The sequence below is a fragment of the Mchenga conophoros genome, linkage group LG5 (assembly GCF_057382185.1).
Source record: "Mchenga conophoros isolate Kocher_MC1m ecotype Shallow Benthic linkage group LG5, M_conophoros_male_GT1.1, whole genome shotgun sequence".
NCBI classification, from domain to species: Eukaryota; Metazoa; Chordata; class Actinopteri; order Cichliformes; family Cichlidae; genus Mchenga; species Mchenga conophoros.
In genome coordinates this window covers 15,819,334-15,846,340 of record NC_140530.1, presented here as the reverse complement: position 1 = coordinate 15,846,340, position 27,007 = coordinate 15,819,334, and the positions used below count along the sequence as shown (strand labels likewise).

Sequence of the window (27,007 nt, the reverse complement as noted above, 5' to 3'; positions counted from 1 at the left end):
TTGTATGATCAACATTTTACTTAAAATTGCATTGCATTCCCTCCCAAAACAATCTCTTCTTTTGAGAATAGAAATAATGTGACAGAAATGAAGTCGTAACAGCAGTATACATTTAAAATGGCATGAGAAGCACCATCCCTATTTGGCATTGCTTGTAAGTCTTCAAGCAAGACACGGCAAACACATTTTTGCAAAATTTTGAGATATGCCTCATCTGTTGCAGGTACTACTCGTTTCTCCAGAGTTTTGACAGAATTTTAATTACAGTCTAATGTGTGACATTTAAAACATGTTTTCCAGTATACATTTTGATAACAAAGTATATACAACATACACTTATTTAAAATCTGTATTTTTCTAACCTAAAAAATGTTAACATGGGAGATCCAAAAAAGTAAATAAAAGTGTACACATGGACATTTTTATATATTAGCTTTTATCTTTCCCTCCACCACTGACAGAAGAAACAAACAAACAAAAACAAAAAAAGAGTTGCTGGGCATGAGCAGAGTTGATCATTTTCACTTTGATCACATGTAACCTCTAGCAAATAACTAGCGTTATGTTTATTTCCAAATATACACAGGTAGGCTATTTTTAAGTTGTATACAGGTGTAAGGTATAATGCACACACAGCCCTTCAATCTTCTGCATCCTTCAGTATTAATTATTACGTGGGGTGGATGGAGACGTCAGACAGTACTACCCAACAACAGAATGTTACCATGTGACCCAGCACTCTCCCTCCACTGAAATAACTGTGGAGTACTTCACATCTGTAGTGCATACATAATATTAAGGTAGAAGCTGTGTACCCAGTCATCAGAAGGGGGCAGCACTGACTTCACTTTCACATGGGTCCAAAGGTCCAGCGGGGGTTCATCAGTCATAGAATCCAAAAGGTGTCCCAACAACAAGGATTAAAACGTGACCGCAGAGATGAGTCCATCCCCTCTCTGAAAAGTTTGTCCTTTCCCATCTAGCCTCACCATCATTTTAAGAAGACAATGTAGAAGGCCATGGCCAGGCAAGATACTGCCACAGCGATGTGAAGCCTTGTCCCAATTACTGCAGCTGAGAACGAGATAAGATGAGTTAAAACAAGAAGAAAGCATCAGACATAAAGTCAGATCTTGAGCTGAAATATCAGTGGATATTGTGACATACTACATTATCTGGAAATTCAGTCATTTTTGCTTAATCTGACAATATAAGTGCATGAGAAATGAAGGTATTACATCAAACTGGAAAAGTTCTTCCAGTCAAATAGTACAATAAAGCTGGCCTTGCATTTATTTCCCTTTGTTTATAATGACATAATAAAACTGTAAATGCCAAACAGCTGAACTGTTATTACCTTTACTAACAAAACCCTAAACTACAGGCAGTTTTTGTCCTATTTGCAGCGCTTGTGTGTTCATGTACGAATTTGTTATTATTCTTTTTTTTTTTAATCTCCATTATATCTCTGTATATAGTGAGAAGGCAAAAATGGCTGTACATTAATATCAAACATATAAGTAATAAAAACACATTTTTCATTGTTGTTCTTTATAAGCTACACATTCATTGTATAAGACAAAGTAATCAATTGCATGCACTATTAATGTAATTCTTTGAGATATACTTATTAACAGATATGTATGACAATATTCCAATGTGCCACACCACTAAAACTAGTTTAACAAAAATGCATATACAAACAACATCATACATTGTAACAAAGATGTAATGTTGCCATTTGTTTTGAGATCAGCCACTACATATAATTTTTAATATGCAGTGTAATACGTAATATGTAGTTTAATCAATAATTTGGAAGGATTTAAGAGTTAAATAAATCCCAAAACCTATATAAATATTAATAATCCTGTAACCCTAGACAGTTTATGTAGTATATTTCATCCAGATTGATTGATGCTACTAGGAGGACATGCATACATACACTATGATCATTATAGTAAGAAGATGAGGAGTTCTGAGAAAGAGGGACCAGTATTTGTGATCTATTTATTATCAACCAACCTTGCGTGTTGTCATTGTTTAATTTAAATAATATATGTACAAGAGTGCAAGACAAAAAAGAAAGCAGCAGGCTGCTAATATTAAGCATATAAAAAAGAAAAGGGGGAAGTCATTGTGTCTGAATCATACTACATCATACTTACCTTTGTAGAACACACCCCACACTCCTTTTTTCTCTGACAGCAGCCAGTTGTTGAGGCGAGGCACCTTTTTGAGGTATGCACAAGTGCAGATAAAAAGCAGCCCGAAGACAAGGATGCCATCGAATGAATAAACTATGGAAAGGGAAAAGTGGCATTGCATGCACTTATTATATTAGAGAATCTAAGAGCACAGAGTAACAATCACTCACTTCTGTTCAGATACAACCAAATACACTCTTAAATGCAGCACAGCCTCCAAAGAGGTTTGCTTTATAAGGAAGCAAATATTGACATTGATCAACCACTAACTCCAAGCGTCATATTAATATAGTATGCAAAACAAAACTATGGATGTCACCGTCTGATTTCCTCTCTGTAGTTACCATTGAGACAAATATTTATGCCAGTGGTGAAGCATACATGTATATTTTGCCTAACAGTGAATGTTTTTCCTTTGACCAAACTGTGCTGTTGCTGCTTGTTGTCTACCTGGCTATCCTGAATTTTTTTTGTAGCATTAGCCACAGCCACACACAAGTCAAAGCCTGATAGCATAGATACGTGTAACCTTACAAAAAAATAGAAGCTAGGAAGAGGTTCATACTAAACACAGCAGGCTTTGTGACAGTACTGTTATTTAATAGAAAGACAAGTACTATAGCACTGTAATATGTGACGAGTTTGTTTTGGTGCTAACAGAGTGGCAGTGCTGCCCAGGGCCACGTCTACAACTAGCCTAGCCTCAACTAGCCTCAATTCCAAGAAGTAGCATAACTTCATGTCCCGCTTGTTGTCGACAAGTTCTAGCGAGTTGGAAAACACGGAAAACCTACCATTTGTCATATTCGCAGCTTTCTCTTTGACGATGTTATATGACGGTTTGTTCCTCTAAACTAGCATTCCATCCTAAATTTTAAAGTAGAGATATTATGCAGTCACTCGGCTGACATTTCCGTTTCCCTGACTTAAAATCTTCTTCTACGCTTCACACTGTTGCTGTTCAGTTAGCGTTAGTGCCACCTACTGGCATATTTGATTAAGAGCTCAAATTTACAGTTTTAAACGCCCCTTTAAACTTGTAATCAATTAGGATGTAACTAGAAGTTTTTACTTGTGGAAATCGGATTTATATTTTTCAAAATACGAAATGAAAAATTACAATTTCACTCACCCATCAAGTTCGACTTCTTAAAATTAGATTTAGATATCCCCAATTGAATTTCTTGATTGATATCTGTAATGCAAAGAGAAACATCTACAACACTGCAACTACTTTCAAATTGAGCTTTTAAATTATGATTTCATTTTTTAAGGGAAAACCCCTATCCAAAGCTGACCCTATGTGAAAAAGTAATTGCTCACCATTGTTAAATTGTGAATTAACTGTGATTACCCATATGTTTTGGAAAGGTGAGTTCAGTTTCACAAGCCACACACAGGCCTGATTATTGGCAAACCTGCTGAATCAATAAATCAGTTAAACAGATTCACATCATGCCCTGATCTCAAGAAAAGATGAAACTTTCAAGGACTTTGAAAACAAAGTCATTGACAGTCAATCTGGACAATCAATTTCTAAGGCTTTGAAACTCCACCAAACCATGCTGAGAGCTGTGTTGCAATATGAAATGTGGCTGGTCTATTAAAATTACTCCAAGACCACATCACATCAACACCTTGTGCAGAAAGTCATAAAATAATCCAGAACAACATTGAAGAACTACAGGGTTCATGATTCAAGGTCAGAGTTCATGATTCAACAGTAAGAACGACACTGTGCAAAAATATCAACCATGTAAGAACAAAGGTCTTGAGGATCCCCAAGACTCTAGAAAAATATTCTGTGGCCTGGTGAGAGTTTGGGTCCTGTATTTTGTATTTACTTGGGTGACCTTTGTCTAATATTAAAATTTCATGTGCTTACCGAGTACCTCTCTAGTTCTTTGATGTAGGGATAAAATCACTTAAATAATATTCTACAAACTTTCTCATAAACTCTTCTTAATGCAGCACAACCAAGGCAACAAAGCTGAGAGATATTTGTAAACATGATAAGCTCTAACCTTGTGCTTCTACAGAGAGGTAATAAATTATTATAGCACAGCACAAGGCAGGTTTTTATTGGTTGTTTCTTGTGGCCAGCACACTGCTCCCTGTAGGGAAATAATATGGGTGGAATGTCGAGGCACAATGAACAAGCTGGAGAAAAAGGCTGACTTTGCTGCAGCTGTAAACCTGGACGCACCTTATGCAGCAGCAGAGGGAAGGATGAGGATTAAAGTGAGCTTCCACCCACACTACAGTGAGCTGACATCATTTGCCCCCGTCAAATAAATCAATTACAAGAAAGCTTCAGTCAGATTTAGGCAGAGTGGCATCACAGTGCTTAACACATGATGTGAAAACCTGAACAAAAATAAAAAATTATGTATATATGTAAAATACATAACACAAAACATTAAAAAACATTCTTAGTTGAGAATTAGAGGTGCAAGTCAGCCTCTGAAGCACATAATGTGTGGCTTTACTGATGAGAAAACCATGAGTCCAGACTCGGTGATGTTTGAATATCCTAGACATGGAAAAGACAGAAATGTTGTCACGGTGACAACATATAGACACCTATAAAAACACACTTGTGTTGCACAGATGGCTAATCCCTACATTTCTACACTCACTGGCTCATTGTGTCAGTCTTAGATTAGCCTGTTTTTTACTTTAATTAAATGTCTTATGCTTATATATTTAATAATATATTTAATGAGGGTAGGGTAAAAGTATGCACCTTAACAACAAAGAAAAATGCATTATAGACTCATAGGTTTAACAATTTAATGTGAGCGTTGAATATTCCCATCACTGTGTGTAATAACAGAGCAAAAGACACAAAAAGCCATCTTTATTTTGCTGGCAGTGTTTTTTCATTATTGCTATAATGAATTGCCCTAATCCCTGCATATGCTGCTGCTCTGAGACAACAGAAGTTTCTCCCCTGAAGGAAACAAAGAGTCATAAGACAGTTAATGAGATTTGATAGCGTGGCACCTGTTTGATCATCTGCGCTCCGGCTGCAGAGCACGGGGCACCCCGCTCTCAAAAACAAAGCCGTCCTCCTCCTCCGGTGCATTCGTCTCTGAGGAACACAGCTCAGCAGTCTCTCCTTTGCATCTGTTCATCAATGCTTCTCCACCCGACCACCCAGGTAAGGCGGTTTCATTGATCGCTTTTGATTAGTGAGTTCTTATTAAATGGAAAACCATATAAGGAACAACTGAATTAATTATTTGGATTATAGATAAAGATATCTATCAAAAGTAAGTGCATGTGAGTTACCACCCTGGTGTATGGAAGCATATTTCTGCCAAATAAATAAATAAATAAAATATATAGAGATATAAAATAATTATATCTATTAGTTTTTCTTATTTTGAGTTAGGAGTCACAAAATTCACAAAATTTCAATTTATTAAATCGACTTACTTAAATTTTGAGAAACCTAACTCAAAAAATTTAGATAGTTAAGATTTTCACTAATGGATGGAAAATTATGTTTCTTTATTTGGCAGAGGCAAGCATCAATACTAACCAGTTACTTCTTTACTTCTTCATAATTCATTTGGCAGCTGCATAGTTCATGTAGCTAAACGTGATCATTTAAATTTGGCAACATCTTTGTAGGGTTATTACTTTACAATAGAAAGTGCCTGGAGGCGACTGTTGTTGTCAGCCGGCCCTATGTGAAGAAAATTGAATCCAACTGAATCGAACTCGAGTTCAGGTTCAGGGTTTGAAATTAAAATTTATTATTTATCAGTTATACATGTCTGCTGCCTGATGAACACTGGTTTGTAAATTATTCTACAGTTAAGCGGCGTAGGATCAAAGAAGTGTGAACTTCATCCTACTCCTTTTTGATCATGTAAATTTTGTGATATATAAAGTTAGTCATGGCATCATAATGTTTTTTTCTTTTAATTTTTTTATTTATTTACGTGTTTGAAATTAAATAGTGAATCTATCAATTATGTTTATATTTAAATGCCATATTATACAATTTATATGTATTTAAGAGTTTTTGGGGGGGTTGTTTTCCCTTTAACAGGAAGGGTGTCGAGCTTTTGCATTCTTAGCTAAAAAAGGTGTCACGCAACTAGATTTTACAGTTTAGATTGCATAATAATAATCATCCTAAATTTAGGCTTCAATTGATTCACACTAGAGAAATCTATTTACCTTTTTGGTGATTTAAGAATATTTAATAACCAGTCTGACTTTATTTTATCAAATGTTTAAATATGCTCATATGCACATTTTTACATTTTGTTTTGTTTGTGTTGCACTTCATAATTCACATAATTACCCCTGGTTTTCATTCAGGTACCACATAAAATGGGCATCCACAATAAAAGAGGTAAGATTAAAGTTTGATGAAAGTGAAGCTCGTGGAGTTTGAGTGAATCTAAAGAAACAAACGAGCTTCACTTCACGTGATAGAAACTAGTTTTAGTTTACTTCATGAATATCTTGCTGTAAACATAGGCTGTAGTATTGTGTACACTGAATAAATTGCACTGGCTTGTTATCATGTGTATCAGGCAGACGTCAGTGCTGGATGGTCCCATCTCACCAGGTGACTGAAAATCAACAACAGGAGGACAGTGACCTCATTAAACCCAGAAAGCTGCCAAATCCCGTCCTGGCTTCCCACCAACACAGAGCTCTCCATCAAGAGCTGCTATTCTGCCACAGACGGTGAGAAAACACTGACACAGGTAGCAGGCGCTGTTCACAAATGTTACTCCGCATTGTCTACTTGAGAGTTCTGCACTGAATTGTTCTTCATGTTATAGTACCTTTACTAAAAACACTCTGAGTTGCAGTATTTTATTAGTGTTCAAACATTTGTCCGTTGGAGAATCCTCTTATTTAACCTTTTTCCCGCTGGCTGGAGTTGTGGCAGCCGTGGATTAGCAGTATGCTTAGGTGGCGTTTAATGTGGATCAAGTCAAAAGTTAAATGCCCATTTGACCCCTGCTGAGGGATCAGCACTGAGTGTTCTCGCTCTCAAGTCTGAGAAAGAACAAAATAATCAATGTAACACAATCAACGACATTTGTGGTGCTTAAACAAGATTTCTATTAAACTTTCATTTATATCTTTATTTCACACTTGGTTCAATAGTTTCAACAGTTTTGTCCTTTCATACACACAAACCATGCTTTCCCTTGATATAACATTGCAACCATGCGTGAAAAGGAGCAGGTAGAAGAAAATAAAAGTTTTATTAACTATAGACACCCATCTACTGTATATACCTACACAAAACAAAGGATTTGTTGCATTAATGGTAACCTTTCTGCACTTACTCATAAGAACCACATCAGGAATTCAATGTTATGGTCTTCTTGTTTGTCTTAATCTAGAGACACGTCTTCTATCAGTTTTTTTTTTTTATTGTGCCCTCAGAGGTGTACTGCCAAGAAAAAAGCCAGAGCTGCTGTGTGTCCTCGAACAAAAACAGAGACAGAAGAAAAACCAGGAGCTGGCTCTCCACCCTCCCTCTGACTTGGAGGTGAAGCTACGTATACGGCAGCAGAGAATGCAATTTGTAAGTACTCAGATTTTTTAAAAAAAGGAAAAAAAAGATGCAGGGAATTCTACAATAATGCGTATACTTTTTGAATATTTGCATGCCAACTAAAATTGAATCGTTAGAGAGGACATCCAACAACACATATCTGTCTTGCAGTACGAGCTGGAGGAGAAGAAGAGGAGCGAAGGTCTGAAGAATGTGCCAGAATTTATTCGTGTGAGACAAACACTGAAGCACATCGCAAATCCTTCCCTGTGACGATTCGAGAAAATCTGCACATACCGTTAACGTGAAGTCCAGACAGATTCTTGTTGATACTGTAAATTGAAAGGAACACGATCCTTGAATGAGAACTGTTTGTATTTCAGAAGTGTTCAAGTGTGCCGACTCATATAAACTACAGTAGTTATGAGTTGCAAAAAGGCTCCTCCAAGCTTCACAGTGGGGGGGGAAAAAAAAAAAAAAAAAAAAAAAAATCAATTTTGCTACATTTTACATTTGAGCGGGGAAAAAAATCTTTTAAAATGAATGCCATGGGTAAAGATTTCAGCCAATAGAACCACTGCTGCCAGGTAAAGGACCACAGCCACATTGATCCTTTTGTTATGATGCAAATGCAGCCTTTTGCTTACCTTGGGCAGACTTCATGTGGTTACATGCGGCTCAGGTTACTCTGACATATACCACCACCGAACTTTGCATTGTTGCAGACTGAGCACACAGTCTCTTTGCTTGGCACACGCTGACACAGCAGGATGGCGAGATGACGAGGCCCGCCACAGTATAAGAACTTCTAAGGACCAGTTGAAGGACGACAACAAAAAGCCCAAGATGCTGCCCCAGGCTGCAAAATCCCCAGATCCCAATTTAACTGAGCATCCTGGACATGTGTCCTATATGCTGCTGCCACACGACCTTCCCAGAGGTCCCGTGTCTCTATAACAACAGATCAACTTTAGTAGCAAGAGAGAGGGCCGTGGCGTGTTGGCACATCAGTTTTTCAGTATTAATAAAGCAGCATTATATTCTTAAATCTTAGCAGGACCGGCCTTTTGTAGAGTTCTCCATTATGAATGCATTTGGCTGTAATGTGCCCCTTTAAACAACTGATGTAAAAGATTTACATGACAAGAATAATTTATTTCTTTTTTTAATAAAACATCCAGGGGCAGCTGACCATTTACATATTTATATATATATAAAAAAAAGTGACAAACACTTGAATTGCATTGAATTAAAATCTGCTACTGACAACACTGAGAAAGAGTCATTATTCACAACAATGTAACAGCAGTCATAAAAAAAAAAAAAAAAAAAAAAAGAGCTTAAATGTTGCCCTTTGTGCAGCAGTCTTCATTTTTAAGCGCTCCAATGTGTCTTACCCCTTTGATCAAAGCTGCTGTACAGATTTCACAAGTTTTGGGAAACAGCCACTGACATCACAAAGGTGGGTTTCCGTTCGGGAGGCTAACATCAGAGAAAACAGACAACGGATAAATAACGATTGAGAGAAATTAAAACAAGTCTTCATGCTTAAAAAAAGTGACTCAGTGCCAGCCGGTAGTCGACTCCCGCATCCGTGTTGTGTTGCAAACAAAACATTCAGATTTATGCCTCTGTACAGTAAAATATCCACGCCTGGACTTTAGTGCTCTATCAGAAATGTAAGTACCATAACGGAATTCTCAAACAGGTTCCAACATGAGGAAAAAAAAGAAGTCCTGCCGAATCCCACATGTTCGCCCATTTTCTCTGAGACACGCAAAACCTTGAGCGCCATCGATCGTAAACAAAAAGTCAATCTACGACTTTTGCAAATTTTCTCAAACATATTTTAAATACAAACTGTATCCATGAGCAGCGACCACACCCACTGCAAGCCCGTCCAAACTCAATACCAGTGTGTCATGTTTGCCGCAGAATAAAATAAAAGAAAAAAGGTAGACATCAACAGAATCAACAGAAGGGTAACGATCTCCTGTCTGGGTTTTTCTTGTACTAGCTACTATACTGTAATAACTTTAAAGCATATCTCATATATGTAGAAAAAGGTGCAACAGGTTAAGAGAACATACAGACACTGAAAAGAAGTAGGCAGAAGGTGATAAGGTTAAGCACTTACAGTAAAACCGAAGGGGCTCAACAACGAAGCAGGATTGAAGATGGCTTCTGTTAAAATACTCGAGGAGCAATATCTCTTGACGGTTCACGCCAAGCCGTAAAACTGATACCCGACATCGTACTTCAAGCTGTCGCTCTGATTTAAATGGGTGATTTTAGCTCTATAACCACATAAAAGTGAGTATTAATGTGTGGAGCCCCCAAAAGAGTGTTTGAAACACAGCTTTTGATTTGTGAAAATGTGAATCTCTTCGTTCATGGCTTTTTCTCCATCCAAACCCTCACAACCACAGCTATAACATGTCAAACCCACACAAAAGGGAAATGAAACTAATTGTAGGTTTAGAGCTCCTAAAGCTGCTTTAACATGAGCAAACAAAAATAAAATCAAAAAACAGTGAATTGCACCCTTTTTGTGTTTTCACAAATGCTACAATTTGTGTGTCTTGTATCAGTTAGGTGACTTTAAACGGTCTAACAATGGAGACTTGGTGGAAAGGAAAAATCCGATAACATTACTGACTTTGACGACATGACTATAGATATAAAGCGAACTTCAGCCTTTTAGAAAACAATGATTACGGGATCCCATCCTTTCTTTGGCAGCACTGTGAGGGTGGCACACTCCAGTCATACACGTAGGACAGACGCAGCTTGACTTCCTCCTTGCAGAGCTTGCCATCGCGCTGCAGAGTCTGATGTTTTTCCAACATGTCCTCCAAGCTCTGCTTATGCGTCACCAGGTATTTGTTGTTGCAGCCACGTGATTTGTACTCTGTGTCAAAGCGTGGGTCATGTGTCCGCCGGATGTCTACCGGTGCCAGCCACGCACCCAACGACACGTCCTCGCTCTGCCACGTCTTGAAGTATCTTGCATTAAGACGCACATAATGCACCAGATCGGCCGAGAGCACGTAGCCGCCGCCCAGCGCGTAGGGGAGGTAGTAATCGCACAGCTCCCACGAGCTTTCGCGCCACTTCCCCGCCGATTTCACCCGGCCTCTGCCCGAGAAGAAGCCCCAGTACAACCGGTTGGGCTCCTTCCCCTTCAGCTCCTCTTTGAGGAGGTCCAAGCGAGCGAATGTGTCGTCATCTGCTTTCAGGACAAACGTGAACTCCACGTTCTGGTCCAGCCAGGTGTACATGTGCAGCAGTTTGAGGGTCAGGTTCTCGTAAGAGTCTCGCAGGTCGGGCAGTAAGAGTAAGTCCTTGTGCCGCCCTTGCTCCGTGTTAAGATTCTGAAGGTCCTCACTGGAAAGGCCCTGTGTTCCTACTACAAACATGGCCAGAACATCAGAGTCCCGCTTGGCAAGCCAGGTGCTGCGGATAATACTACGTCGCTCCGTGTACTTCGGTCCTGTTGTGATGAGGACCACGAGAAATGCTGACAAGTCTTTGGATGCGGAGGGAGGATTCTGTTGCGCTGGGCGGGACTGAAAACCGATGGCTTGGGGGGCTCTGCCAGGAGGATCGGGGTGACCCTGTTTTAGGGTTTCTGATGTGCATTTTGCTAAGAAGACCAGAACTACAGCAAAGCTGCAAACTGTGCCAATGACCAGCGCTGTCTTGTGGCGGCACACCAGACGAAAGAGATTCATGATGCGGACTCTGGGGTGAAAAAACAAAAGAGGCAAAATATATCAGCTTTATCATCACGAATTATAACTGTCAAACATAAATATGAACAAGTATAGTTAAAGGGGAATGAGCAAAGAGCTTTTGCGTCTTTCTGTTTTCACGTAGATGCTTTAGCAAAGTAACCTCAGCTCTTTCACTCACCCATGATTCTGCAGCACCAACTGGTTTCTAAGCTTAGTAGCTTAACAGTACACACACACACACACACACACACACACACACACACACACACACACACACACACACAAATGCAGTAACCAGTTATGAACTGAATTGAAGAGAATTTGTTAGTTACCTTAGCAAATGAAAGCGTGTGTCTGTGGTGTGAACGGTACAGCTGGAGCGGACCACTGATAGCAGCTTTGCAGAGCTAGCGTTAGCTACCGAGACCAGACCATCTGCGCACTTTGTAAGCTCACTGCGCGGTATGCAAACGCAGAAAGACAGCTCATATTGGAAGGAAGGATGGAAACTTGGTCTTTTCACTGGGTCAGTCTGGGTTACAATAAGCAGCCTCTGTCATTCACCGTTCAGAGATCCGCACACAAGGTATCAATGCAATCACTGTCTACCTCCAAGTAGTGTCACTTACGGGTCTTCGTGACGCAGGGGAAACGGAAGTGAACCTCCGCCCCCCAAAATAGAGGTTTTAAAATGGCGAAAAGATAGGTTTATATTGACAAAGATTTCATTTAATTTTTATTCTTAAAAATGAGCATAAGCAAATAGACAAACACCACAACTCAATGTTGCAGTTTTTTTTTTGCCAAAAACGGATAAAACACAATGATTACAGTAATATAAAACAACACAAAAAAGAACAACAAAAAAAATAGCTGCGAGATCTAATTTTGCCACTTGTGATAATAAAGAAAAAATCTCAAATTAAAGCAGACTGAAGAAAATTGAGTGCTGTGAACAGCTGTAAACTAGAGCATGCGCAGTAGTCATTCTCCAGCTTGGAGCCCAGACCGGATGTTGTTATGTTTACTTCAAAATATAAGCATGCAAGTCCTTTGGCAAATTAAAGATAATCACAAACCTCAAATACTAAGGCTGTCATTATGGGGTCTGTGTGAGGTAGAGCTCGGGAGGATACCAGGAGCTATCAGTGATGGGTGACCTGACCACTCAGTTATTAACCACTGAACAATGCAGCTTTAAAAGACTGCTGCTAGTTGTTCCTTCATCTACACTGCTGTGAAAAGTATTTCATGTTTATACGTACACTATTCAGACCATATATATATATATTGTATTAGACAAAGATTACCCGAGTACATACAAAATACAGTTTTGAATGATAATTTCAAAGGAAAAAGGTTGTCCAAACCCTGTGTGAAAACGTAATTACCCCCTAAACTTAATAACTGTTTGTGTCACCCTTCGCAGCAAGAACTGCAGTCATGAGTCTGTGATAACCAGCAATAAGTCTTTCACATCACTGTGGAGGAATTTTCTCCCACGCTTCTTTGCAGAAGTGTTTTAATTCAGCCACATTGGAGGGTTTGAGCATGAACGGCCTGTTTAAGGTCATGTCAAAACATCTCAAAAGGATTTATGTGAGGGCTTTAACTAGGCCATGCCATTTTTGCCCAGTCTCTTTCTTATTGTTGAATCATGAACTCTGGCCTTAACTGAGACAAGTGAGGTCTGCACTAAGCTATTTAAATAAAAATCTATCATCGGCAGTCATCTTATCATAAGTTGATCAGTCTTTCGACAATGCCTTTATTAGCTCTCGTGTGGTTTTTATTATTTCTTTGTAATTAATTATGGATTTTTCTTGAATTATACTTTTTTTTTTTCAGTTATTGTTCCTTTAGTTAGCCTAATTTTCATTTACTTTGAAAGTTTCAACCGGAAGCTGGTTTTCATCGCCGGCATGATACCGACTGTGCTAATGTCCATCAGTTCCTGGAAATAATGGCTTCGTCTTAGTGAAATACTACAATGTTGTGTGTGGTTATGCATAGCAGTCAAAGAGTTCGGCATGTGTGATCATGTAAGCCCGTCTGTTGCTGGAGAGCTTTGTAGCGTTACTCATCTGGACAGTACGGTAGATAACTGACGTTACTGTTGGTCAAGGACAGAGACAGACAGATCATGAGGGTTTGGAGGACCAGCCGACAGTCTGGGAAATGTGCAGCTTTTCTCGCCATCTTTATGCTAATTTTGAGCGCAGAGCTGGTGAAAACAGCCTCTGAATATGACCCCTATTACACCCTGGGTGTCAGCAGGAGTGCCAGTCAAGCCGAAATCAAAAGGGCATACAAGAGGCTTGCCAGAGAATGGTGAGTGACTGACAACCGGGCCCCTAATGTCAGCCCATCATATCTTAGCTGACAGTCAGCATTTCACATTTGGCATGAACTGCTGTTAGTATTTGCTTAACCCATCACTGTGTAGGCCTGTTTCAGAACCTTAAATGTAACCCTCTTTGAATCTGCTGGTAATCCGTAATGTCACCCTTTTGTAGGCACCCAGATAAAAATAAGGACCCTAATGCTGAGGACATGTTCATCAGGATTTCTAAGTCTTACGAGGTGGGTGAAAAGGGATCATTAGGCATTTTAACATAGTTCATTTAATTCACTTTCACTTTCTTTATCATAGTCTCGTCCCCATATTGCAGACATTACTGTCAGAGCCTTATCGTTTCCCGTTTCCTGTTTTGCACACAGATTCTATCTAATGAGGAGCGAAGGTCCAACTTTGACCGGTTTGGGCAGAAGGATGAAAACCAGCACTTTGGCCAGTCACAGCATCATGGTTTCCGCAGCTTTCACAGCAGCTTTTACTTTGATGAGTCCTTTTTCCATTTCCCCAGGTACCCTCTGCTGTCAGTGTAATCTGGGCTCCTCTTTGTGTTTGCAAACCAAACAAAAATATATATATATAAGCAGATTCCTTACATACATCACACATCAGTTCATACACTGAATACATCAATTTTGCCTTTTACACATATTTAGACTTGATCCTGTTATTCTTGTTCTTTCTTTTTTTGGAGAAGCTTCTCTGTCTCATGAACACTAATTCAACCCAAGCAAACAAATGAAAGTTACAGTTGCAGTTTACACTCAAGCTGTGTACTGTTAGCATCTTTGAGGTTAGATCTTAAAACACTTCATGTTTTTCCCTGCTTTTCTCCAGGAACAGAGACTTTTCAGACAGCAAGTACATGCTTCGCCTTGCACAGTTTAACAACGAAGTCCTTCCAGACAGCCACAAGAGGCCATACCTAATAAAAGTGACCTCAGAGTGGTGCTTTGCATGCATCCATATCGAGCCAGTGTGGAAGGAGACCGTGCAGGAGCTGGAGCCTTTAGGTAAGGATATCAGTGTGTCCTAACACCATCTGGGGATAAAGGCATCAGCTCACAAGATTAATGTCTGCACAACTGCCCATTAGGGCAACAGTGTTGAGATGCTTTACTGAGAGCCTTGCACTTCTTTAATTATTCATTATGGTTTATTTGTTGTTCTTGGTTTCTTGAAGCAAAGAGTGAAACAAGAGAACTCAACTCTATATAATGATTGTGAATAGCTGAGAGTTTGGCTTATTAGAAGCACAGTTAGTCTGTATCAGCCGTCTTGCTGTGTATGCAACCCTCTTGCACCGAGCTGATGTCACCTGTGAGAACAACTGGGATTTACATAGAATTTCACAAGGTGGATGTTACAACTGTTTAACAAAAGTCTCTTGCTTTGCTTCAAGATTCAAGGCCTTTATTGTCACTATGCAAACATAACAAAATTACAGCGATACTAATCTCCCGTGGCACGTAACATTTAGATGGTGACAGAAATAAAAAAGAAAACAAGTAAAATGTAAGAAGTACAAATGATTAAAAATTCTGCACTAACAAAGCTAAAAAGAACAGCAAGAGTGAGGGCGCGTTAGCAGTTTTATAGTACTGGACAGTCTCCTGGAGAGGGGCTGGACTCTGTCTCAGTCTGGAGTTGCCCCTGGTGAGAGGCGGCGGGCTGGGGTGGGTATCCTAATATCCCCTCGGCTTGCTGCCGGTACGTTGGGGTTTTTCCCGGTGGACGAGAGGGTTTGTTCCCTGCGCCTTAGGGTCGGGGAACGGGTCCTGACTGTCATCTGCGCTTATGCGCCGAGTGGCAGTTCAGAGTATCCAGCCTTCTTAGAGTCCCTGGGGGGGGTGCTGGAGGGTGCTCCACCTGGAGACTCTGTTGTCCTGCTGGGAGACTTCAATGCTCACGTGGGTAACGACAGCGAGACCTGGAGGGGCGTGATTGGGAGGAACGGCCTCCCTGATCTGAACCCGAGCGGTGCTCTGTTATTGGACTTCTGTGCTAACCACAGTTTGGCCATAACGAACACCCTGTTCGAACATAAGAGTGTCCATAAGTGCACGTGGCACCAGGACGCTCTAGGCCGTAGGTCGATGATCGATTTTGTAATCGTATCAGCAGACCTGCGACCATATGTTCTGGACACTCGGGTAAAGAGAGGGGCTGAGCTGTCAACTGATCACCACCTGGTGGTGAGTTGGATCAGGTGGCGGGGGAGGACGCTGGACAGACCTGGTGCACCTAAACGCGTAGTGAGGGTGTGCTGGGAACGTCTAGCAGAGGCCCCAGTCCGCGAGATCTTCAACGCACACCTCCGGCAGAGCTTCGACAGCATTCCGAGGGAGACTGGGGACATTGAGTCCGAATGGACCATGTTCAGAGTCTCCATTGCCGAAGCTGCTGCATTGAGCTGCGGCCGCAAGGTGGTGGGTGCCTGCCGTGGTGGTAATCCCCGAACCAAATGGTGGACACCAGAGGTGAAGGGAGCCACCAGGCTGAAGAAGGAGTCCTATCGGGCTTGGTTAGCCTGTGGGACTCCGGAGGCAGCCGACAGGTATCGACAGGCCAAGCGGAATGCGGCTCGGGCAGTGGCTGAAGCAAAAACTCGGGTGTGGGAGGAGTTCGGAGAGGCCATGGAAAAAGACTTTCGGACTGCCTCGAAGAGATTCTGGCAAACCGTCAGACGTCTCAGGAGGGGAAAGCGGTGCTCTACCTGCACTGTGTATAGTGCTGGCGGAGCGCTGCTGACGTCGACTGAGAAAATTGTCAGGCGGTGGAAGGAATACTTCGAGGACCTCCTTAATCCCACTGACACGTCTTCCGAGGAGGAAGCAGAGTCTGGGGATGAGGGGAATGACCCGCCAATTTCCGGGGGCAAGGTCACTGAGGCAGTTAAACAACTCCTTGGTGGCAGAGCCCCTGGTGTTGATGAGGTCCGCCCCGAGTTCCTGAAGGCTCTGGACATTGTAGGGCTGTCCTGGTTGACACGCCTCTGCAATGTTGCGTGGAGATCAGGGGCAGTACCTGTGGACTGGCAGACCGGGGTGGTGGTCCCCATCTTTAAGAAAGGGGACCGGAGGGTGTGTTCCAACTACAGGGGGATCACACTCCTCAGCCTCCCTGGGAAAGTCTATGCCAGGGTGCTGGAAAGGAGAGTTCGTCCGTTAGTCGAACCTCGGATACAGGAGGAACAATGCGGTTTTCGTCCTGGTCGCGGAACACTGGACCAGCTCTTTATCCTCTCCAGGATACTTGAGGGTGCATGGGAGTTTGCCCAACCAGTCTACATGTGTTTTGTGGACTTGGAGAAGGCATTCGACCGTGTCCCTCGGGGTGTCCTGTGGGAGGTGTTGCGGGAATATGGGGTGTCTGGCCCATTGCTACGGGCCATTCGATCCCTATACAACCGTTGCAAGAGCTTGGTTCGCATTGCCGGCAATAAGTCGGACTCGTTCCCGGTGGGTGATGGGCTTCGCCAGGGCTGCCCTTTGTCTCCGGTTCTGTTCATAATTTTTATGGACAGGATTTCTAGGCGCAGCCAAGTGGCGGAGGGCTTTCGCTTTGGTGGCCTCAGAATCTCATCTCTGATTTTTGCGGATGATGTGGTTCTGTTGGCTTCATCGGGTGAAGGCCTCCAGCTCGCACTGGAACGGTTCGCAGCCGAGTGTGAAGCAGCGGGAATGAGGATCAGCACCTCCAAATCTGAGGCCATGGTTCTCAGCCGGAAAAGGGTGGAGTGCCCACTCCGGGTCGGGGATGAGTTCCTGCCACAAGTGGAGGAGTTCAAGTATCTCGGGGTCTTGTTCGCGAGTGATGGGAGAAGGGAGCCGGAGATCGACAGACGGATTGGGGCTGCAGCTGCAGTAATGCGGACGCTGCACCGGTCCGTCGTGGTGAAGAGGGAGCTGAGTGTAAAAGCGAAGCTCTCAATTTACCGGTCGATCTACGTCCCTACCCTCACCTATGGCCACGAGCTGTGGGTAGTGACCGAAAGAACGAGATCGCGGATACAAGCGGCAGAAATGAGCTTCCTCCGAAGGGTGGCTGGCCTCTCCCTTAGGGTGAGAAGTTCGGCCATCCAGGAGGGGCTCAGAGTAGAGCAGCTGCTGCTCCACATCGAAAGGAGCCAGCTGAGGTGGTTCGGGCATCTGACAAGGATGCCCCCTGGGCGCCTCCTGGGTGAGGTGTTCCAGGCATGTCCCACCGGGAGGAGGCCCCGGGGCAGACCCAGGACACGCTGGAGAGATTATATCTCTCGGCTGGCCTGGGAACGCCTTGGTATTCCCCCGGATAAGCTGGAGGAGGTGGCTGGGGAGAGGGAGGTCTGGGCCTCTTTGCTTAGGCTGCTGCCCCCGCGACCCGGCCCCGGACAAAGCGGATGAAGATGGATGGATGGATAGTACTGGACAGAGTGCAAAATGATTATGCAAGTTCTAAAATGTTGATAAAATAAGTCATGTACCCATATAAATATGTCTATCTGAAGGATGAAAACATGACTGTACGTGAGATACAGAAGAAGCATAGCTCTGAAGGTGCCTGCCTCATGGGGCGAGCATAATAAATAGCGTCTAAGGTGTGTGGAGGGTCCTTTATTTGTCTGTCAAACAGCTGTTGTGACTCACCTACAACTGCTGAGGTTTTGCCATCCCAAGAAATCCCAGCTTCAGAAACCTGAAGTTGGGGACTATCTCCATGGCTTCTTTCATTAATGTATAGATTTTTTTGAGGTGCATGTGTGGTTTATTTTGTAGCCCAGATGTCTACAATGATCTCTTTGGTCTTTGTGTTCACACACCATACTATTATAATTTGAACCTTTTCCCTGTGTGCGTCATTTAGGAGGCTACTCGTGATTGTATTATTTGCAAACTTAACAGTGGTGCTTGAGTCTGGACGGGTTCGGTAATTAGTGTAGCTTCTGATGCTAAAGCGGTATTAAGTACTGTGCTGTTCAGGTCATTTTATGACTTAAACTAGGGGAATAGTAGTTCTTCTTAGACGCTTTAAGAGTCTCTTATTCCTGAGCTTCACAGTAGTTGTTTAGTGAAAGTGAAAATCAATCTTAACGCTTTACCTCGTAAAGACGACATTTAAAATCCTCTCCGGTGTATATAAGTAAAGATCATTGGAATATTTGTTCCAAGACTAGCCCCAGTAAGCTGTATAGACCTCCTTCGCTAAACCTCTTATGCACACACAGTCATTTTTTTTCTGGAAGCAGGCCGAAATATGACAGAAACCTGAAACTCAGTTCAGAAAAGAGAAACGAGGGTTAGCACTACCAGGTGTCCAAGGGGAAAGAGCTGAAATAAGATTTACTCACATCACTTGCATCCTTTATTATTATAAACAGATTTAGCCATAGATATATTTGAATACAGAGCAATTTGCCATCAGCTTGTTGTAAGTGAAAAAAAAAGGTTTCATTCAATGACATTAACTCACCATGTAAAATTATTGGATGATAACAAATCTGCCAATACTGTTTAGGATTTATTTATTTCTTTTTAACTTGCTGAGGCAGAGGATTTGTTTTACTCTAGTATGCCAGGTCCAACTGTAATCTGTTGTTATTTTTACTCCAGGTGTAGGCATCGGTATTGTAGACCTGGGCTTTGATCGGGCTTTGGCCAAGCAGCTGGGAGCTTACCGTGCTCCCTCCATCATCGGGGTGGTGAACGGAAAAGTGACCTTCTTCCATCAGGCAGTGGTGCGGGAGTTCCTGCGACAGTTTGTTGAAGATTTGCTGCCCCAGAAACTGGTGATGAAGGTAACTAAAACTGACACAATTGTGCTGCTACTGCATGTGTGTGCCATCATCAGTTTTTCTTCTGTGTTTATAGATTAGTCATCATGGCTAATAAAGTTGCAGGAAGTATATTTTTCAGCTAATTTCTGTTGTTTTTGTAGATCACTGACGATAACTACATGGCATTTCTTGAAAACTGGCATGTGGAAAATAAACCCAGAGTTCTGTTGTTTGATCAGGTCCCCATTGTTCCCCTGCTCTACAAGGTAGGAGAAGAACACATCCAGCTCCAAGCAAATAGATCACTCATTACAGAATGAGTTGTTCAGCCTGCCTCATCCCCTGCTTATAAAAAACAAAAATGCATGACGGCACATAAATAGACTCCCAACAGCAAGTGCAGAGGTCTCTGTTTTTGCAGCTCTTCCACTTAAAATTGTTCCTTTTTCCAAATAGATTAATTTTATATTTATATACCGCACAGAATTTTAGCTAATTTATTTTCACCTTAGATGGTTAACAATCAAAAACTAATACAAAAGCAGCGTCATTTTTGTCTTGAGCACCCTTTCAGGCTCTAATCTTTCCATTCGACCCCACAGTTGACAGCATTCGCCTTCAGAGATTATGTGCGTTTCGGCTTTGTGGACCAGAGTGGCACAAGCAGCACCAGGCTCCTGCTGCAGTTCAACATAAACACATATGCTCCCACCATGCTGCTCTTTAAGGAAGACACGGTGAAGCCTGTTGACATCATCCAGGTACACCAGGAATATGCTGCAGCTTAAAGCCGGTTCCTTATGGTAATCGATTTAAACTTTACATAGAAGGATCTTTGTTTTTTATCAGGCCAGAGGGATGAAGCGACAGATGATGAACGAGTTTGTCTCAAACAACAAGTTCCTGCAGGTGCCACGACTGGTCAGCCAGCAGCTTTTTGATGAGCTATGTCCTGTCAAGCAGTTCCACCGGCGGAGGAAGTAAGACATTTTGTGAACAGATTAGTAGTCAATAGTCCTGCACTTATGATCCTACTTAGATTGACCTTTTGTAAACTGAGCCAAGACTGTTAGAAGAAAAATAATTTTTTTTATAACTGTAAGAAGCAGAATAGTTGGACAGTTGTCATGATGGTAATGCAAAGGTTGTGTAGCTACATTTGACTGCGGTGGCTGGGGAGCTGATTGTGAGTGGGTTGCAGGTACTGTGTGCTGCTGATCACAGGCGATGACCCAGCCTATCTCGCAGCCAATAAGGCCTTCCTGGACTTCGCCTCAGCCAACAGCAAAGATGTGCTACGGTTTGCATATGTCTACCAGCGTCAGCAGCAGCCTCTCTGCCAGGCATTGCTCCAAAATCAGGGAGCACACTCTGCTCAGGTCAGTGGTCAAAACACACACAGTCCATACTTTACAAAAGCAATCCCCAAAGTCAAGAGTTCTGCAGCCCGCTTAAAAACCAGAAAATCTTTTTTAGTGGCTGTTATTACTGCGGCCCACCCCGGCCAACGCTTTGGGAATCACTGCTTTGTAACAATCATCACTTTTCTGTCTGTTATTGCTACAAAAAAAACAAAACCTCAAGGACATCCTGCACTTTTTGGCAAACCACCTTCATATACCCAGAACAACTTGCAATGGAAGATCTCTCTGATACGATGTGTCACATTACCGATATGTGCAGACTAAAGATGGTGCAGCGCCTCAAATTACAGTCACAGTGCTCCTAAACACTGACAGGTGGTGATTCTCGAGAGGCGGAGCCAGACTGGTAAAGTCCTGTACCGCTCCGTGAGCGGTGGCTGGAATGGCAGCGAGGAAGACAAGTACCACCTTCATGAACAGCTGGAGCTCCTTCAGAAGGACCCCACCTATCTGACTTCAGACGCCACCTTACCAGAACTCAACAACGAGATGGCCCCCGTAAGTGCCAGCGTAGATGCTTTAGTCGAGAGCCTGCCAGGCTGGGTCTGCATGGGCATTCACACATTCATCTGAGGGTGAACTTCATTGAATTATATTTTTGCATTAATGTCCTTATTTTTCCCTTATCAGATTTTTATCATTCGGTGGATGAATGCTGCTTATGATTACATGCTTCAAATATACGATGACCTTCTCTACTCAAATTGGTAAGACAATACTGATCCAGGGAATCTGCTGAGTTCACTGTAAGAAAGAGACAGTCAAACAATGTTTGTTTTTCCTGATATTTTTGAAATGATTAAGTAGGTGAATCATTCTGTATCAGAATGAATATGAACATTGAGGTGGCTCTGTATGTTCTTACGTTCTGTCTTTAATTACAGCTGTAACGCTGCTCCTCTAAAGTGTATCAACATGTAGAGACAAAATTAGCTGAAACTCCTTTTTTTACTTCATTTTTTTCCTGCAAGGCGAGAGATGATGCCTATTCTGTCCTTGATCTTCTCAGCTCTCTTCATTGTTTTTGGCACCGTCATCATCCAGGCGTTCAGGTGAGGTAGACCCTGTTGGCAGACATGCACACTGAAACTTGACTGGTTGGCAGGTGCTTGCAGATGTTGAGCTGAGTCAAACTCTGGGAAAATATCATGATCTCAAAAGACTGATGATTTTCTTTCTTTGGTATATTTTCAGTGAGCCGGGTGAGAGCAAACCCCAAAAACCAAAACCAAAGCCAAAGGAGCAAACACGAACTGAGGATGATGCATCGAGCAGAGCAAGTACCTTCAGGTAATGTAATGACAAGTATAAGAGCCACTCTCATACCTTCCATGAGCGACTCTAATTGGAAATAATGCTTTTGAAAGCATATTTTGAAATTTTGTAGGTTTTTATCTAGCAGGCAGGATCATGGATGATTCCATGTGACCTAATAGAATAATGTTTGTGCGTTAATAGTTTCTCAGTCCAATACACCAAAAACCTTTGTCAAAAGAGAGTGCAGGTATGGGTCATTTTTGTTAGATACTTTTTTTATGCTTGAAGGATTCTTAGGTCACTTTGAAGTGGTGTAAAAAAACAAAAACAAACAAACAAACAAACAAGGAGAAACATGAAACTGCACTAAAAAGGATTGCAAAAGAAGGCAGTGTGCAAAGAAAAACTTTGAAAGACCTCCGAGAAAGCCTGGAGAGCTACTGCTCAAGACTAACTTTGAAACTCACAAAAACATTTGGCTCTTTGGAAGCAAAATATAAAGAAATGAATAATGACTCAAAACCTTTGCACTGTACTGTATATGGACATGAACTACAAAAGCATATTTCATTAGTTTTTCCTCTTTGGTTTGTGTAGCCGTCCTCCAAAAAAGGACTTTGTGGAGGTGACAGAGCTAACAGGCATTACATACACCAGCAACCTTGTCAAGCTGAGGCCTGGCCACATCAATGTCCTGCTGGTGCTCACCAATTCTTCCAAGAGTGCTTTGCTCCGGAAATTTGCCAAGGAGGTTTTCTCTTTCTCTGGGTAAGTGTGGAGGTTTTACTTTTCATGAGTCTAAAGTGGTATCTGCTATACTATTGATCTGGCCTGCTAATATCCTCCAATGGCTATCCTAAATCCTAAATCTCTTTGCTGCCTATCTGCAGGTCTGAGACCCTCCACTTCTCCTTCCTCAACGCCGATAAGCATCGCCACTGGATGTCATCACTCCTTCGCTTGGATCATGATGGTGCGCAGAGCCAGAGCCATTCAGATGACGAGGAGGAGTCTTCCAACTACATGGGCTATGTCCTGGCCCTGAATGGCCACAAGAAATATTTCTGCCTCTTTAGACCCGTGTTCACAGGGGACGATGGCAGCGATTCATCTTCTGATACCTCATTCTCCTCAGACAGCAGGAGGAAGTCCCGTTCCAAGTCAAGGTCTAGCTCACACTCCCGGTCGCGATCCCGTTCCAGGGAGGATGGATCCAGCTCCAGGAGAGGCTCCAGCAGGGCCACTAGCATAGAAGTCCACCATAAGCTTGACAGGCTGGGACTGTGGATGGAGAGGCTAATGGAAGGGACCCTGCCCAGGATACGTGTCCCAGCATGGCCCACGCTTTTTGACGACACTGCAGAGGGCTGAAGCTGAATTAAGAAAATTAGTTTTCAGGTTTGTTTGTTGTTGTTTTTTTTAAAAGCTCTATTTTGCAGATGTAGTTTGCCACTGAACTGTTGAAACCCAGTGTTTTACAACAGCAGAATGCGCGTTCTTAATTGTTTTGTTAACGTGTTTACATCCACACAATGCATTACGGCTCAGACGTTAGCTCTAGCTAGCTGTGAGTGCAAAAATGTTTATCTACATTCATGAGGTTAAACTCATGCAGCATGGGAGATGTGCGTTTATTTCTGTCTGCTCAAGGACTTTAAAACCACATTGAACCTCTGAACTTTCCATCCACTGTTAACACCTCCCTAGAGTTTGATCTTTTAACGTTATGTCCCACTGATGGAAAAATCTGACACTTCAGAGGCTTTCTTTGGGAGCAGGCTAATGATGGCATGCAAACTGAAATTGTTGCACTGTTACAGATGATTTGTCTCTGTGGGATTGCAGGATCCTTCAATTGAATTTGATTTTGTACTTTAGTTTGCTATTCATAGCTGACATCGCTTTCAGACAAACAGAACTTACACAGCCTCAGAACACCCAATAACAGGGTGATATGCATATTGATTAACCTGCTTGAGGCTGATTTACCTGTTTTGTTTGTTACCTCCAATCAACAGGAACAATAAATCAAACCGTATATTTGTCCATTTTAATACTTGGCCCTTTAACCACAGCAGATGTTAATGCATGGAATAAGTAGACCTAAAATCACATCATAAAACTCACCCTTGTCTCTGTAATAGAATAATTTGCTGCTCAACAAATAATAATTGTATTCTTCTATGTCTTTTGGAAGTCATTCTAACTGTATAAAATGAAGTGTAACTAAATTCCTTTTTAAAACGGTTTATTTATTAAAGTGTGCAAATATGTTTGACCTTGATATCTCTGTTGTTTGTGCTTCTTTTAACCGACACACATTGTTTATGTATCTACACAGTACTCATCATATACAAGCGGGCAAATGGTTGACTAATTGAGTCAGATGCATTGTTTCCACAGTATATTTTTAGCATCACTTGGTATTTAGAGTACACTTAAATATTTGACATTGTTTACATTTCAACAAATAATACAAGAACAAATATTGACCATAAATATAACTTCTACTACATTACATCAATGCATGATCAGCATGTGCTTGAAGTACGCTGCGTGTCACGGACACTCGTGTGTTTTCGTACTAGAAGACTGGCTCAGTTGTTATTAGGAATGTAAGACACTTTCTTCTTGGTTAGGTCTTCGAGGCCAAAGGAAACTGGCAGAAGCTCTTCCACAGTCATCTTCATATACGAGCCATCAGGCTTTGACAAGTATACATCCCAGTTTGATCCAAACTGTAAACGGGGAAAGCAAAGGGCTGGAGTCTTACAGGATAGTCAAGTGTTTCACACTGAAATGTTTGTTTAATGACAAACTAGCACCTTCTAATGTGTTACACAGGCCACAAACAGGATAAATATTGGCTAGAGTGACGTGTGAGCTTGTCACTGTGTACTGTATACAATCACTGACTGGAGATTAAAGGTCCCCTTTAAACAAATCTGTTCCAAACCAAAATGAGCAGAGTTAATACCTCTCTCATGAACTGCCTGCAGCCTCCACATGGGGAAATGAACTGGTCACTCATGTCACTGAGGAAAGGAGAAGAAGAGTTTTGAATTGGCAAATAGTTGTTTACTTATATGAAATGTAGAAAGAAAAACTCATGGCTTCTATTTAATATTAGGATTCACGGCAGAATTTCACATACTTAGTTATAGTATCACTTCTCCAGCTTTTTCAAGATTTGTGACTGCTAAGGAGAAGTATCCTACAGCCTTAACTCTTCCCTAACAAACAATATACAGACAAAAAAAGTCTTAACCTGGTTTAAGAAATAACATTGGTAGTCTGTCTGTGTTTCTTAAGGTTTAGCGACGTGCACAAAGACATGCAATGTGGAGTGAGTCATAGTCTCAGACTTTGCAACAGCAGGAAGGATGCCTGCATCTGTGGAAATGGAGAACTTTCCAGATTACTGTGTGTGTGTTAATTATACGTGCTCCTTACCTGGCAATTGCAATGGCCTTGAAACGTCGGTGCCCTTCTGACACTGCCTTTGCAATAACGTTCCTCTCAGCACACATTCCCAGATTGTAACAGGCATTCTCCACATTACAACCTGCCGAAGACACAAGAATAGAAAGGGATTGTTTTTGGCAACATGAGCAATAAACGGGGTTCTTCACATGGTAAAAAACATTCACAGCTGTTTACCAGCCTTTTACCCTCCCCAGATATTCCCACTGAGGGACACTTGCCAAGGTTTGTACAGTCCAGTGACACTGACCTGACTTTTGTGTCTTTGCTTTACTGTAGACAGTGGTCTGACATCCCTCTCGGTGCACACAGTGCCGTTGAAGCAAGTGATAACCGAAGGGCTCCCTTAGCTCGCGGGAACGCTAAGATGTGTTCCTTCTCAGAAATGTGATTTAACTCAGTCATGTGGAATTATAAAAAGCTGAGGATGTAGAGCCACACGATAAATAATAAACCTTTATCTGAGCTTTCCGCACCAAGTCCAGACATTTGAACTGTCAGGTAATCATTAACACAGCGGATCAAGACAACTCAGAACAAACTAATGTGTAATTTCTTGTGCATTTCATTTGGATAAAACAAAAACAAAGGTAAGAGCTGGGAGGTTTTGTCATTTCTCGCTCGTGTGTGGAGATCTTGCACCATAAAGAAGCAAGAATTGACTTGACTCAGATACAAACAGCATAATAATTTAGCTCACGTCTTCCCGTCTTTCACTATATACTTTTCAGGGTACAATTATGCTAAAAGTTACTTTTGTGTTTTGGTGCAACAGCATTCATTCAGTAAATAGTAGCCAATAACTTGCTTTTGTGTTCACCCCAAACCTAAAACCATTACCTTAAAGCTTCATATGATATACATGCATCTACTAAACAACAAGTTTCACATGAGACTTACCTGTATGCACACTGTTGTCAAGGGTGAGCAGCGCAGCCCCGACTCTGAATTTGCTGTAAGGACAGTAGGTTTGCTCCTTCGCCTCGTGGGAGAGCTGAATCAGTTTTGCAACTGTCTCTTTGGAAACATGTTTAATGTCACGATCCTCAATATGCATCACCTCACTGTTGGACTGGGTTCCTGCCATGATTACGGTTGTATTTTCTAAGATTTCTTTTAAAGTTGGTGTGTGAGCCTGTTGCAGCTCAGCTTTAAATGTGAATGGGACCGAGGGAAAGGGGAGAGGGCACAAGCAGCCAATCACTCACCAGAATGTCAGCATGCTGTCATAAAGAAAGGGAGGTGTTGT

At 41.9% G+C, this 27,007-nt stretch overlaps 5 protein-coding genes across 5 annotated transcripts; 2 read left to right on the top strand and 3 right to left on the bottom strand.

Annotated features, from left to right (window-relative positions):
• tmem167b (transmembrane protein 167B) lies at nt 1-3,151 on the bottom strand. Its single transcript, XM_085273588.1, has 3 exons — nt 3,002-3,151; nt 2,169-2,300; nt 1-1,074 (listed from the first exon to the last, which is right to left on the bottom strand). Exons 1-3 carry the CDS (start codon nt 3,009-3,011, stop codon nt 992-994), a joined length of 225 nt encoding a protein of 74 aa, XP_085129714.1. The 5' UTR covers nt 3,012-3,151; the 3' UTR covers nt 1-991.
• Nucleotides 3,152-5,268: 2,117 nt separating this feature from the next.
• LOC146574033 (protein FAM107B) lies at nt 5,269-8,054 on the top strand. Its single transcript, XM_085273585.1, has 5 exons — nt 5,269-5,370; nt 6,546-6,579; nt 6,764-6,920; nt 7,635-7,776; nt 7,918-8,054. Exons 1-5 carry the CDS (start codon nt 5,347-5,349, stop codon nt 8,017-8,019), a joined length of 459 nt encoding a protein of 152 aa, XP_085129711.1. The 5' UTR covers nt 5,269-5,346; the 3' UTR covers nt 8,020-8,054.
• Nucleotides 8,055-9,335: 1,281 nt separating this feature from the next.
• On the bottom strand, nt 9,336-12,318 carry b3galt6 (UDP-Gal:betaGal beta 1,3-galactosyltransferase polypeptide 6). Its single transcript, XM_085273584.1, has 2 exons — nt 11,816-12,318; nt 9,336-11,490 (listed from the first exon to the last, which is right to left on the bottom strand). Exon 2 carries the CDS (start codon nt 11,478-11,480, stop codon nt 10,461-10,463), a length of 1,020 nt encoding a protein of 339 aa, XP_085129710.1. The 5' UTR covers nt 11,481-11,490; nt 11,816-12,318; the 3' UTR covers nt 9,336-10,460.
• A 928-nt stretch (nt 12,319-13,246) lies between these two features.
• LOC146574031 (dnaJ homolog subfamily C member 16-like) lies at nt 13,247-24,559 on the top strand. Its single transcript, XM_085273582.1, has 15 exons — nt 13,247-13,814; nt 14,000-14,066; nt 14,205-14,350; nt 14,677-14,852; nt 19,431-19,615; nt 19,756-19,860; nt 20,197-20,355; nt 20,444-20,574; nt 20,796-20,973; nt 21,334-21,516; nt 21,649-21,725; nt 21,990-22,070; nt 22,213-22,308; nt 22,873-23,043; nt 23,166-24,559. Exons 1-15 carry the CDS (start codon nt 13,627-13,629, stop codon nt 23,644-23,646), a joined length of 2,424 nt encoding a protein of 807 aa, XP_085129708.1. The 5' UTR covers nt 13,247-13,626; the 3' UTR covers nt 23,647-24,559.
• On the bottom strand, nt 24,553-26,914 carry cdab (cytidine deaminase b). The gene is made up of 4 exons (XM_085273583.1): nt 26,659-26,914; nt 25,729-25,840; nt 25,253-25,310; nt 24,553-25,013 (listed from the first exon to the last, which is right to left on the bottom strand). Exons 1-4 carry the CDS (start codon nt 26,843-26,845, stop codon nt 24,873-24,875), a joined length of 498 nt encoding a protein of 165 aa, XP_085129709.1. The 5' UTR covers nt 26,846-26,914; the 3' UTR covers nt 24,553-24,872.
• Nucleotides 26,915-27,007: the final 93 nt, after the last annotated feature.

Excerpts from the sequence above, each read along its gene's own strand:
- tmem167b (XM_085273588.1), bottom strand. Across the intron at positions 1,075-2,168 it reads GTGGGGTGTGTTCTACAAAG|CTGCAGTAATTGGGACAAGG; the intron begins GTAAGTATGATG and ends TCTCGTTCTCAG.
- LOC146574033 (XM_085273585.1), top strand. The coding sequence starts at position 5,347 with ATGCTTCTCCACCCGACCACCCAG. Across the intron at positions 6,580-6,763 it reads GGGCATCCACAATAAAAGAG|GCAGACGTCAGTGCTGGATG; the intron begins GTAAGATTAAAG and ends CATGTGTATCAG. Across the intron at positions 7,777-7,917 it reads GGCAGCAGAGAATGCAATTT|TACGAGCTGGAGGAGAAGAA; the intron begins GTAAGTACTCAG and ends TCTGTCTTGCAG.
- b3galt6 (XM_085273584.1), bottom strand. The coding sequence starts at position 11,480 with ATGAATCTCTTTCGTCTGGTGTGCCGCCACAAGACAGCGCTGGTCATT.
- LOC146574031 (XM_085273582.1), top strand. The coding sequence starts at position 13,627 with ATGAGGGTTTGGAGGACCAGCCGACAGTCTGGGAAATGTGCAGCTTTT. Across the intron at positions 13,815-13,999 it reads AAGAGGCTTGCCAGAGAATG|GCACCCAGATAAAAATAAGG; the intron begins GTGAGTGACTGA and ends ACCCTTTTGTAG. Across the intron at positions 20,974-21,333 it reads AGGGAGCACACTCTGCTCAG|GTGGTGATTCTCGAGAGGCG; the intron begins GTCAGTGGTCAA and ends AAACACTGACAG.
- cdab (XM_085273583.1), bottom strand. The coding sequence starts at position 26,845 with ATGGCAGGAACCCAGTCCAACAGTGAGGTGATGCATATTGAGGATCGT. Across the intron at positions 25,841-26,658 it reads TGACAACAGTGTGCATACAG|GTTGTAATGTGGAGAATGCC; the intron begins GTAAGTCTCATG and ends TGTCTTCGGCAG. Across the intron at positions 25,014-25,252 it reads GCAGGCAGTTCATGAGAGAG|TTTGGATCAAACTGGGATGT; the intron begins GTATTAACTCTG and ends CCCCGTTTACAG.